This window comes from Pyxicephalus adspersus, chromosome 1 (assembly GCF_032062135.1).
Source record: "Pyxicephalus adspersus chromosome 1, UCB_Pads_2.0, whole genome shotgun sequence".
Classification (NCBI taxonomy): Eukaryota; Metazoa; Chordata; class Amphibia; order Anura; family Pyxicephalidae; genus Pyxicephalus; species Pyxicephalus adspersus.
This window is the reverse complement of record NC_092858.1, coordinates 20,676,594-20,688,881: the sequence shown is the minus strand read 5'-3', so window position 1 is coordinate 20,688,881 and position 12,288 is coordinate 20,676,594. Positions and strand designations below refer to the sequence as shown.

At 38.5% G+C, this 12,288-nt stretch overlaps 1 protein-coding gene across 1 annotated transcript in view; it reads right to left on the bottom strand.

Moving 5' to 3' along the window:
* Positions 1 to 12,288, bottom strand: part of FNDC3A (fibronectin type III domain containing 3A) — a 110,308-nt gene that overhangs the window by 17,868 nt on the left and 80,152 nt on the right. Inside the window, exons 5-8 of the mRNA XM_072398651.1 lie at positions 9,940 to 10,174; positions 6,986 to 7,249; positions 5,159 to 5,217; positions 1,670 to 1,846 (exon numbers count right to left, since the gene is read on the bottom strand). Of these exons, the coding sequence (XP_072254752.1) occupies positions 1,670 to 1,846; positions 5,159 to 5,217; positions 6,986 to 7,249; positions 9,940 to 10,174 (735 nt within the window). The remainder of the gene's footprint in view (positions 1 to 1,669; positions 1,847 to 5,158; positions 5,218 to 6,985; positions 7,250 to 9,939; positions 10,175 to 12,288) is intronic.

Genomic DNA, 12,288 nt, shown 5'->3' with positions numbered 1-12,288 from the left:
CACATCCTGATAAATGTAACAGAAATAAAATGGATCATTTCCAAACACCTCCTAAAAGTTTCTTACCATATGCTTACCACTGGAAACTTGTCTGAGGAGCTTCTAATATTTTCTATAGACCTGATAGGTAACTGTTATCAACCGCCTATTGAATACACCATAAGTGTGTCAACAATCATACCCAAAAGCACAAATGAAATAAAATGCAGTTTACCAGTCTTTAGATACAGAAGCTGCATTCATTCATAGCCTGATGATCTTTAAAATAAAGCCCACTTACCATACTGTAACTTTCACAAAGGAGGTGTATTATATTACACAGGAATACCCAATACCCCCTATTTATTTTCTTTATTACCTTGGGGGTGATATATATCCTTCTTAAGTGTGTTGGGAACAAAGTGACAAGAGTGCAGCACAAAATAATGGAGCTCACAAGATTTCTGGCAGAAACGAGAGGTATTTTTGCACTTTTAGTGGTACAGTAGTCACCCCCTCTATATCACGTGGTCCTGGTATATGGCTGTCCCTGAAAACCCTGTGATGTTGTAATAGAAAGCTCAGTGTGGGGATGAGGGAGTTAAAAAAGGAACATATCTGGCCAACCAATTGAAATGCCTCATTCATTTGAATTTAATGAATGGGGCATTCCTATTGACTGCACGAATAGACAGCAGCCAATCACAACCGGGATTCCGTTGTAATTGGCTGCTGGCTTTTCGTGCAGTTGGGGAAAGTTAGGAATCCATGTATCGCAGATTTTCAATTATCACGGGTGGTTTTGGAATGTAACCCCCCACGAGTGTCTACTGTATATTTAAAAGACCAACAGAGAGAAAAGAGAAAAATTACTTAGAGACACTGTGGTCTGAACTGTGAACCAATGCTCCAGCATGTGTTAGGCTAGGTACACACTTGCAATAGTTTTCATGCGATAATCGGCTTAGGGCCGATACTGGACGAGAATCCTGCATGTGTACAGTGCCTGTCATCCATCGTCTAAACGTCCGTCCTGGTAGATCTACAGATGATGGACGACAAGCGATTGTAATTGAAGTGAAGGGAGAGAGAGCGCAGCGGGGTGCCGCTCCGTCATTCTCCCGCCTCCCCTCTCCATAAAGCAGAACGGTGCTGTATGTACAGCACTTGTTCATGCATCCTGAAAGATCCTTTTCAACGACAAATTTTGTACGTGTGTACATAGCCTTAGGGAAAGAGAAAAACTTTATCGAATAAACTGACACTGTAAACTAAAAAAAAGAGATTTACCTAATGACAAGGATTTTTAGCTTGAGGGAAAAATTTACATTTTTAGAAGATGTAAATCTAAATATTTAGCTGCCCAGAAGTTGAAAAATCAAGTCAAGTCTTTCAATTTGAATTGTAAAAAATGAATGTCTTTTTTTATATTTTCTATGGTTACATAAATCTATATTGATGTTTTTTTGCGGTGCTGAAACACAGAAGAGTTTGGTCCTGAAGAGATATTTATAGTGCCTTTCTTCATCCATATTTTGTATTGCTTTGTGCACACAAAAGTAGGTAATAATCTACCACCTAGTGGCAAAGCTCTCGCATTGCTCATAAATAAAAATCAGACTGAGAAGAAACATTTACAACACAGAATAATAATAGCAGTATGTGTTTATTATTGACTTTTGTAACCAACACTAATGTAGTAAAAACATAGAAGTCTGGCTTTAAATTTTCCATCCTTGCCACTGTTAGATAATAATATTTCATACGTATAAAGCTCGGAGTTGTTTGTACCATCACTTTCTTCACTGATCAGGCTGGAAGGTGGTGACCAGGTCAGTATTACGGATCGTGCTTGAATGTCCGACACCTGCAATGATGTGTAGACACAAGTTTAAGAGGAAAGCATTTGCTGTGATAATATTTTTGAATGCAAGATTCCAATTATATATAAAATGCCAATTAGTCAAATATTATATTTTTTTTAGAATAAACACCCTTTTCCAATATTTGTAAATGTAAGAACAGTTCTACCAAAATTATAAATTGTCTTGCCCTTTTCATATATGAACATGGAAGCTTGTATGTACAGGTGATGTTTTTATGACTGTAGCTGAATAACGTGGGGACATTTTTATTCTCTTCAATCCACTCAATATCATTTAGAACTAACATGCTCACTACTAAAGCCTCATACATGGGAATTCCCATAGCAAGCATTTACCATGTGTCTGTAAATCCTGCTGAACAAACTGTAGCAGCATCATGAAAACTGGAAAATATGTTGCTTGCAGGGCACAAAAACATCAAACATCAAGCAAAATCCTGCAAACATGCCAGGCGTGTGGTCACTAAGATGCTTTTCACAACCTTGTGGTTAAAAAACTACTAATCATTTAAGCAGCAGTTAAAGTGTTGAAAAGTAGTAATTTCTCACAAATCCTTGTTTTAACCTGACATTTAGGAAGTGCCAACCTAAAATCTGTGTTGATGGCGTCTTGTTTGCCTTTACCAGTCTACCAACTCTCCTTCACCAGTCCAGAACTTTCATTACTTTCCAAAACCCTTCCCTGCTATTCAGAATAGCTGTCACAGGCTATAGGTATTCTTTTCTGGACATTCAAAGCAGATATACACTGGCTTTTGTTTTACATATGAGCCAACTGGAAAAGCAACGTACTACAGATAAATGCAAATCAAAGCATTACAGAAGCACCTCCATTTGGCTCACCTCTGAAGTCTGTCCACAAAAGTGATTACTCTTAACATTCACAAACCAAATGTAAACCCTTTAGGCTTCTGGCGAGCGGGCTTAGATGCCCATGTATTTAGCCTTGAAAGATAAATCCATACTCCTAAATACACACATATGCAATAATTATCTTTGGAAAGCATCTTTCCCAATCCTTTTCAATGATAAAAGACTGCACGATGTATGAATGAGTGCTGTACATACAGTACTGTCCTGCTCTATGGAGAGGTGAGAACAACGAAATGGCACCCCGCTGCACCCTCACCCCTTCACTTTCATCGATCGTCGCGATCCGTGGATCCACCCTGAGGCGATTATCAGACAAGAATCATCTGACGTGTGTACGTAGCCTAGGTTCAGTTGCCAAATGACCACTGAAGATGCTTTGTGTTCGGTCCCCTGATTTCTCTATAACTCTTGCCTATTGTTGACAATACTGTATGTGGTTTAAGCTAATACTAAAGAAACCTAGGGGACTTTTTTTAAATAAATATAAATTACTTTGGGCTCTTCTACTCAGAACAGAATTAAACACTTTCTACACTTTCTTTAATGTCTAGAAACAACAAGCATATGACCTTGCTTCAACAAACAGACAATTTTCAGATCTCATATTTGGAGTTAGGTACTGAAAAAAAAAAGGTCATAAAAGTGCCAGAAAAAGGTGCACTTGCTGCTATGGATAACACACTTAGTTCTTCCTTGCACCTATAAGAACATTTCTGTTCTTACACAAGTGGGTTTTAGTTGCTACACCAAAATTTCTTTAAGCAGTTCAAAATATTCTGAAAAACTCTCCCTAGTGCATCCCAGTTCCAATATACCTAAGTTATTTATAACCAAATATTTTTAAGGTGCATTTATAATGATCATTTTTTGGTATTACCCCTACATTTAGGTATTTAAAGTTTTCCAAGATTGGATATTTAACAAAAATATAGAGCACCACACATTATTCAGTCCAGTCACGCTTCAAATGAATTATTCATCACATTATGGTTTCAGATGTTATTTCTTAAACTGCTTAAACTGGAGAAAGAATCATGAATAGTGTAAATATAGTCCTATGATTTGACTGTTTTATTTATATAGGCATATATGAAAATGATGAGCCTATTGCAAATATTTTACAGTGAACCTGTTACTACAGGATCACTACACTACACTGAAATAAAACCAGCCTGCAAAGGAAAAAAGTTATGTAGTTATGTACCTTTCCTGACACCCATGTGTTAAACATGTTACTGTTGCTAATCCCTGCCACTGCAGGTATCCAACACTTCAATCTGTGAATAAAATTCAGAGCTGGTAATTAATGTGCCTAAATATCTTGTTATCTTTCAAATGTAGTTCTCACACCTGTAAATTGCACCTGCAGTTGCCCTCAGGGATTGGACAGGGGTGGCAGGGAGTGCTTTAGTAAAACACTTAAATGATGGTTTATTATGAAGTGACACCGTTGTTTAAGAGTGTTTAATTCTGGGCAACGTTGGATATTAATAAAGGAGGCTACAAGGTAAAACTGACACTGTCACTTTGACCATTCATATCAAAACGACAATCTCTTGAAAGCCCAACCCGACCCCCCTACTCATACTATTGCACCTAATCCTGTATTGGTTGGTGTTGAAGCTTACATATGGTTAATGACATCCTCATTCATTCACATCATGAAAAGGAGGTTTGGGCACGACAATTGTCTCCTTAGGTAATAGCATTGCATCCTGGGAGAAAGTAACATGCTCCCCTTCCACGAAGCAATATTATTGTATAGCTTCAACAGAGCAACAAAGAAGAAGGGAGAATAATGCGGGTCAGGAGCAGCATTTAAGGGATGGGGAGTATTACCCAGAGCTCCCTCTGAGGGTTATTAGTGAAGGAAGTTTTCAAGATGTTCTAAGCCCAGGCTTCTTCTTGGCAAGCTTGAGATGGGGCTCCAAGTCTTCAGGGGCCCACCTCAATTGTGAATAAACAATTGCACAATCTCATGCATGCACATAGTGAGATTGGTGTTTATTTATATTTGAAGGAAGACTTATTGATGTTGTCAACCAATCTCGCATTGCTCAGGAGCGAGATCGGGCGACGTCATCAAGAACCTAGAAGAAAGAAGATAGCGTCATGGGACATATTGGCGAGCCCTGGAAAGATGGCAGAAAACAAGACAGCGTGAGATTCCCTGGGCATGGAACGTACATTGAGCGAGGGCCATTAACAAGTAAAGGTAAGAGAAAAATGTTCAGCTTTAAACTGAAGACAGATACACAGAAAGTGCCTGTACATATGTGCTCCTATAGATGGTATTCCTATACAAAAACACAGAGGTAGACAGATTGTAACAGCTTAACACAAAATGAACATACATCCCTGAGAAATGTGGTCACAGACAAACACAAAGAAACCTGTATCTGACACAGTAGTAGTACCTACCGCTGGCTTGGAAATGTTGGAAAGCTGAGCTTCCAATGCTTTTGTTTCTTCATCCTTTTCTATAATAGAAATAAATACAATTATATATTGATTTGTTTCTCAGTGTGATTTATCTACAAAAAGAGAAAAATTGATGGTCTGGAAAATATATTCAATTTCATTACATTAAACACCAAATGAATATTAAAAAGAAACACATTTGCAATTACACCCAAATCAACTAAATTAAAAAAGCTGGCTTGATATCCCACAAATGATTACATGATCACATACCACCCTGCCAGAATAAAAACATACCTTTAAATACATTAAGGTTTATTCACCAAGCTGTAGGAACCATAATAAATGTTTCATGTATTATTTCATAATAGTTTACTCCTCATAATAGTCTAATTCCCAAACATACACAGAAAAAAGGTAAAAAAATGTTATATGTTCTCAAGAATTAGTTATTTCACCACTAAAGACTTTATGATTTTAAAATTATTTTACCACCATCTCATAATGCTTGTTTCTGCTTTGCTTATGCTAGCAGTGTGTTATGGAGCTCACTTATAACCCAAATGATAATCTTTGTGATTTTACCTTTGTATTTAAAATACTGTAACAAAAACCTGCTAAAAGATTGCTGGTGCAGTTCAGTACGATTAAACCTTTTCTGAAATGAGTAAAAGAAAAAAAAAAAAAAAAAAAGATAACTGCACCGTATATCTTAAGCATACAAACACACGAAAATATTTCTAATGTATGTATGTATGTACGTACGTACGTACAGCAGCCACTCTTAACTAAGGTTCTTCTACAGCTGTGGTCCCCAACCCCCAAGCCGGTGCCAGTCCGCGGCTGGTGAGTTGGGGGCTGCAAATGACAGGAGGCAGATGCGCCGGCAGCGATAGTGCTGACCGCCATCCCTACATTGCTTTAAAGCTAGTGACACTGCTTACACAGGAGCTGTTGAGAATGGCAGAGCAATGTAAGTAATGTAAGTCTTACACTTATCTGGCATTCCCAGCAGCTCTGCCACATGACAGCACACCAGCTTTCTTATACTACTTTGCTATTCTAAGCTAGTGTAAGCTAGTGTGCTGACAGGAGGTTGAGCTGCTGGTGAGTACTACTAATCCAGCTTCAAAATACAATGATGCTGATATTAAGCATCAAAGTTTAGAAGGAGGAAAAAAAATATTACCTGGAATCATACACGTAACAACAGGACACTACATGGGACACTAGATTTACAGGCACCAAAGCTAGGTATACACGTGACTGTCACCAAACAAAAACGGTCATGGTCGTCTTGGGTGAAAATCTGGCATGTGTACAGCAGTCCCCCTATGCTGTTCATCAATTCACTCTGGTGGATGCGCAGCTCATTGTATTTTAAAGTAAAAGATTTTGAACAGGCAGGTAAGTATGTTCGTAGTTTTTAAGTGCGTAAATAACGTGGCACTTAATAAAAATATGTGCTGCCTGTCAACCTATGCCTAAGGCTAGCTGTAGGCAGTGGGAGCCAGATAGGAAATTTTAGTTAAACGGAGGTCAGTAAAGGGCTATAATGGAGAGAGCACTGATGAGCACCAGATAAAAGAATTAGTAGCCATGCTTCAAAACTGTGATGCATGCAGATATTTGCCTACAATCTATTATTTTTTTAGAAGACACTAAAATGTACTTCAACATTGCACATTTACTTACATTTAAAATAGGCAGAGAAAAAAAAGTAGATCCCATTTAAAGTGTAAATGTGCACTGTACATGTCTGTAGAGTGCTATAGAAAAATCATTAATAATCATAATGCTAGATATTGGCATTATGGTCAGAATTACCTGGTGGTTCTGCTTCTACCTGAGCCGAATTCTTCCCTTTCTGCTTGTTCTTGGACTGTCCTGTAATAAGAGATGGACTGTTTTGCCCTTTAATGATGCCATTGGATTCATTGACCGGAGAAGTGCTTTTCTTGGGTGAATATGGAGGGCTGTTGAGTTTTTCTTTCTGCGAGCCGTGTCGGTCCTTCAGCTTCTTCTGCAGTCGCTCATGTATTTTACTCGACCTCTCATCTCTTAGACCGGACCTCCCATGTGATAATGGATCTGAAATACGTGTTTTGAAAAACTACTGGGTAAATCAATATATCTACAGGCATACAAAGTAGCAAATTACATCACTTAAAAATATATTACCAGAATATTCTAAATGAGTTTTAAATTTATGTCAATGGCCTAGGAATGGACCTGCTCTTATCCTCTATGGCCAAACTGTATAAATAAAAAGGCAACAAAATATTTTAGGCATCTCAAATTCTGCAGATTCCACGTCTATGATCTTTCAGATTCAGCTTGTAACTATGGGCCCCATTTTTGGGCTGACTTTGCCTTGACTAGGTAGTGTCTATAAATATAAGAAGGTAAATGTCTGGATCAAACAAATGTTCTGACAAGTAGCTATACAGTAAATGAGTCAGGAATGAAGTAAGACAATATAAACTGATCATAGTGTAAGACAGAAGACCCTTTCTCAACCTTTTAACATGGGGAACCCTTTAAAAAACTTTCAGGTCTTAGGGAACCCTTTCTAAAAATAACTGTATACACATTTTACAGTATAATTGCTTGGTGGTCAGTGTAAAGAATGTCACCCTTACATATGAAAAAGATCCTTGGTGTTAGTTAAACTGACCTAAGAGGCACAAATTTCTCATTGCTCCCCAAAAAAACCCTAGCAACCTCTGGGGGAACCCTAGGTTGAGACACACCACTCTAGAATAATATTTCTTCTTCTGAAAAACCATAGTGTCAGAGACAGATTCCGCAAACATGCCCAGCAATAACTTTTGCAGGTTTCAATTGCTGTCAATGAAACACATGGGCTTAGAAAATGATCTACCAGGGAACATTTCCTTAAATGCCAGATTCACTGATTTATAAACAGGCTAACAATTAAATGCATTTACCTTTTACTGGGGTCAGATATAAATAATCATTTTAAAATATGAATAAATGTTCTATTTATTTCTGCAGACACCAAGATGTTATATGTAACATTCATATATTACCCAATTTTCATTCAAAGGCACATTTTATGTGTGTTTTCTACATTAAGATTTTACCCTGTCATTTACTTCATAGGTACTGTAAAAGTACAGTGTTATTAACTTAAATTGCCACATCCCAAAACTAGACAAATTGCTTAATGAAATAAAATTGTGAAACAGAATGAAAATGCAAATAACAAATAACTTCTATTAAACCCTAATAAAATATTGTGCAAGTATAATCCTATGATTTAATGTCAATACAAAAACAGATAAAACCCATTTAAACATGAATTAAACTGGTGAGTCTCACATGACATTACAAAAGAACTTCAAACTTTCAAAGAATTCAAAATATAATTTGAGTTTAACACTAGGGGTACAGAACCCCCCTAGCAATGATAGTTAGGGGTCAGATGATTATCAGATAAATCCCTGCAATGCATCAGGATCGATGCTTCCTCCAGGAATAATGAAATACTTGTGGGAGATATATTCAAAATATGGTATATCCAGCTATATTACATTAAGATGGTTGAAACCAAAAAAATAGATTTTAACATTTATGCTCCAGGGAAACTAGGCAAGCATTCAGGGGACACAAAATGAGGGAACCTCCCTAGAAGTATCAGAGGGATTTGACTCATATGGTGAAAACCATATTGATTCTGGTTAAGTAACTGGAGCACAAGGTTGAGGTAGCTCAGTGTTTGATAAAGGCAGGATTAAAGTGTATTTGTGACTGAGGCACGTAAACAACTTATAAAAAAAAAAATGCTCCACGGACTTGTTCTGATTTGCATAAAATGCAGAAGACCTAAGCTTACTTAAGCCGTAAAACAAGGTAAATGCATAATCACTTTGATAAGTTAACGATTCTTTGGGATTGCGTGCTTTTAGGTGAATTCCGATTAAATTAGAGATCAGTTCAAAATGCCCCTGAGACACCTCTAAACTTCTCACAGGTGCTTCCGATTCCTAAGCTTCTTCTCAGATGCATCTAGAGCCTACTAATTTGTATAGCTAGACAATGCATTTTAATGTTTTCAGTCTTATAGGCTTACAGGACCTATAGAATACATGTCATGAATAGACAACTTGGCCATGTGAGACATGCAGTTTGCCTGTGTATAGAAGCTCTTAGGGTTAGAGCTACACCCACTATTGGTGTAGGGTGTGTTTTACTAAACATACATCTATTGCCATGTACACAGCACAGCACATAAATGGTAATGCATTAATGCGAATGTGCCACTTACACTGCTGAACTGCAGGCTACCCCCAGGAATGCAGTGCAAAGACTAAACAGCTCATATGGGAGGAGAAGGTGACAATCAAATAGCAAAGCACTCACTGCTAATAAAAAAAATATTTTTAGGGGGTTTCGCGCCCTAGCTATGGACTTAAACAATTTATGTATTGTAGAGTTTTCCTGGTGACCAAAGTTAATGATGCACATGCACAGCTAAGCTTTGGTGACAGAAAACAGGAGTGATCAGGCAGGTAAGACACATAATTGCAGAAGGGACATCACCTGCACCTTTCTGCAATAATGACCTCCCAGATCATGTAACCTAAAAGTGGAACTTTAATTCCACTTTAACCTGTAGTGTAGTGTTAAACTGTTATAAAATTCAATTATTTGATGTGTGGATGATCCCATGAACTCCAGTAAGACCCCCCCCCTCCACCCCAACCACAAATATAACTTGTAAAACAATAAACAATCAAAGTAGACAAAGTACTTACCCAAATCTCCATATACCTGTGTGGGGTGATACTGAGGTGTATACTGAGAGGCAATTTCTCCTGCTCCACTGACTGGTGAGTAGATGTGGCGAGGAGGCGGTGGCATCATAGCTGGAAGGGGAATGAAACCTGGCAGCGGAGGTGGAGGTCGATGTATAACAGCATGCCCGCTTGTGTGGAATTCTGGGGGTTGAGGAACAACTACAACTCTTCGCACACCATTGTCTTCAATAACCTACAAAGAGGACAAAATATAAAATGTGAGTTTAACCAGGCTTAGTCCCTGCTGCATTATTTTTGTATAAAAATCCTGATTGTCAAAAGTGAAATCAGGATAATATTACTATTTCTGCTATACTGGAATGATACTGTCCATCATTTATAATCCAGCTCTGATGAAAGTGGTCTTGTCAGTAACACAGGCTGCATACTGTTCACTTTATTCCCCTCAGTGCGAGTTCAGGCCCGCCATTAAGAACTGCCCCCTTTACATTATTCTGTTGGGATTACTGCATTGCGTTATTATCATATATTGGACTAGTGCATTAGGGTGGCATTTAAAAGGGATGTCTCGGCAAAGCACCACATGATATGCCTGTACATGTAGGAAAATCAATGCTTTACTGCTTTTTTACTGAAACTTTACGCTGTGGAGGCTACCTCAAAATGTATGTTAAGTCTTTTTAAGATTTGGATAGAGTAAGGGTGTATTTAGTCAGTCAGGTTTGCGCTGTTGTCTTTGTCCCTGTTGTGGAGATTTACCACTTCACTTGGTGATTATCATCTCTGGTGCAGCAATTAGTAGTAGTCAAAGGATCATGGGGGTGATGATGGGGGAAGCAAAAGAGACACCTTTCTGGTAAAAACTGTCTAATGGGATTTCCCTACATTTTGCAGAAGAGGTATGATGAACGCCCTCTCAGCTCACACCCCTGCGCATTTCCAGCACGCTCGGCAACATTACATGCACCAGCAGGCTGAGAAGGGCTGTCACAGGGCAAAGTTAACCACTCTGTTACCCCTTGCCAAACACACCATCACAGGTAGACTGCTACCACGTGCTTAGACGAAAGCACGCACCATTACCCTTGACAACCGCTGTTAGGATTTTGCTTATTTTTGTAGGGTCTGTGTCACCCGCTGCCACTCAAGACAGGGATGTCTCAGCAATCACAATGTTTATAGTAGCGTTTAGGGTTAGCAAGGTACACTATTTTGGACGCACCGACCCATGCACCGACGTCACCGAGAACCCCTGTAGGACGTCTCTGCACTTCGCGGCTGGGCATCGGAGGAGGCAGACGTGTCCCCAGGACCTGCAGGGTCTAGCAGGACGCCGGGGGACAGCGACAGAACAAGGTAAGTGGGTTTTTCTGCTTTTAGGTACCCCGAGTCTGACTTGGGATTACCGCTTTTTGCAAGTAAAATCAACCCCAAGTCAGACTCGGGATTACCGCTAGGGGGTTAAAACCCTCACTACTTACCCATTATTCCATATGGCCCTTCTCATTCATTCCCCCACCTCCTAGATTGTAAGCTCTTCTGGGCAGGGTCCTTTCCTCCTCCTGTGCCACTGTCTGTATCTGTCTCATTTAAAATCCTATTTAATATTAATAATTATAATAATAACTTCACCCCATTCAATATGGATCTAGAATAGGTAGTGAAGGGTGGTGATTCTATGCCCACGCACACCTCTAATTTGGAGAGATATCCCCCTACTTGTTGCTGTGTCTTAGGAATCAGTTTTTTAAAATTCCCTTTTTAAAAAAATTTGGCTTTAGGTTTTAATCATTTATCACCAAATAGTTCCTATTCTGTAATCTGTAATTCTGTATTCTGTAATAAAAAAACAGTTTCTCTCAGTGTTAAACATGAAATCATTAGGCTTTGTTAAACAGAGAATTATTTCCAGCAGTCCCATAATCAGAATTAGATCCACTTTTGTATGACGTGTCTTTTCTAGTGTGTGAGCTGCCTCCACTTTTAATGATTAACTAAGCCGTCCTCCCATCACAGAGCAAAGGTGAAAGGGCAAGGCGAGCATGCCCAGACTTTATGGAAATGAACATTCGTCACAAGTTTCATTTTCCGCTAACACATTAGAGCTATACCTAGGAATAAAAATGATTCAATTTAAAAAAAGAACCCAAGCTTGAACCAAGTTTTTTTTTTTTTTTTTATAGTTTCGAATGGAAGAACTGTTTATATGTTTTATGTAGCCCACCGCCAAATTATTCAGTTTATCAAACACACAAAAAAACAAAAAATTATGCGTCTTTGTAAGATTCTTTAATGGTATTCAAAAGCTTCCCTAAACATGTATAAGCCAAATCATGGAGATAAAGA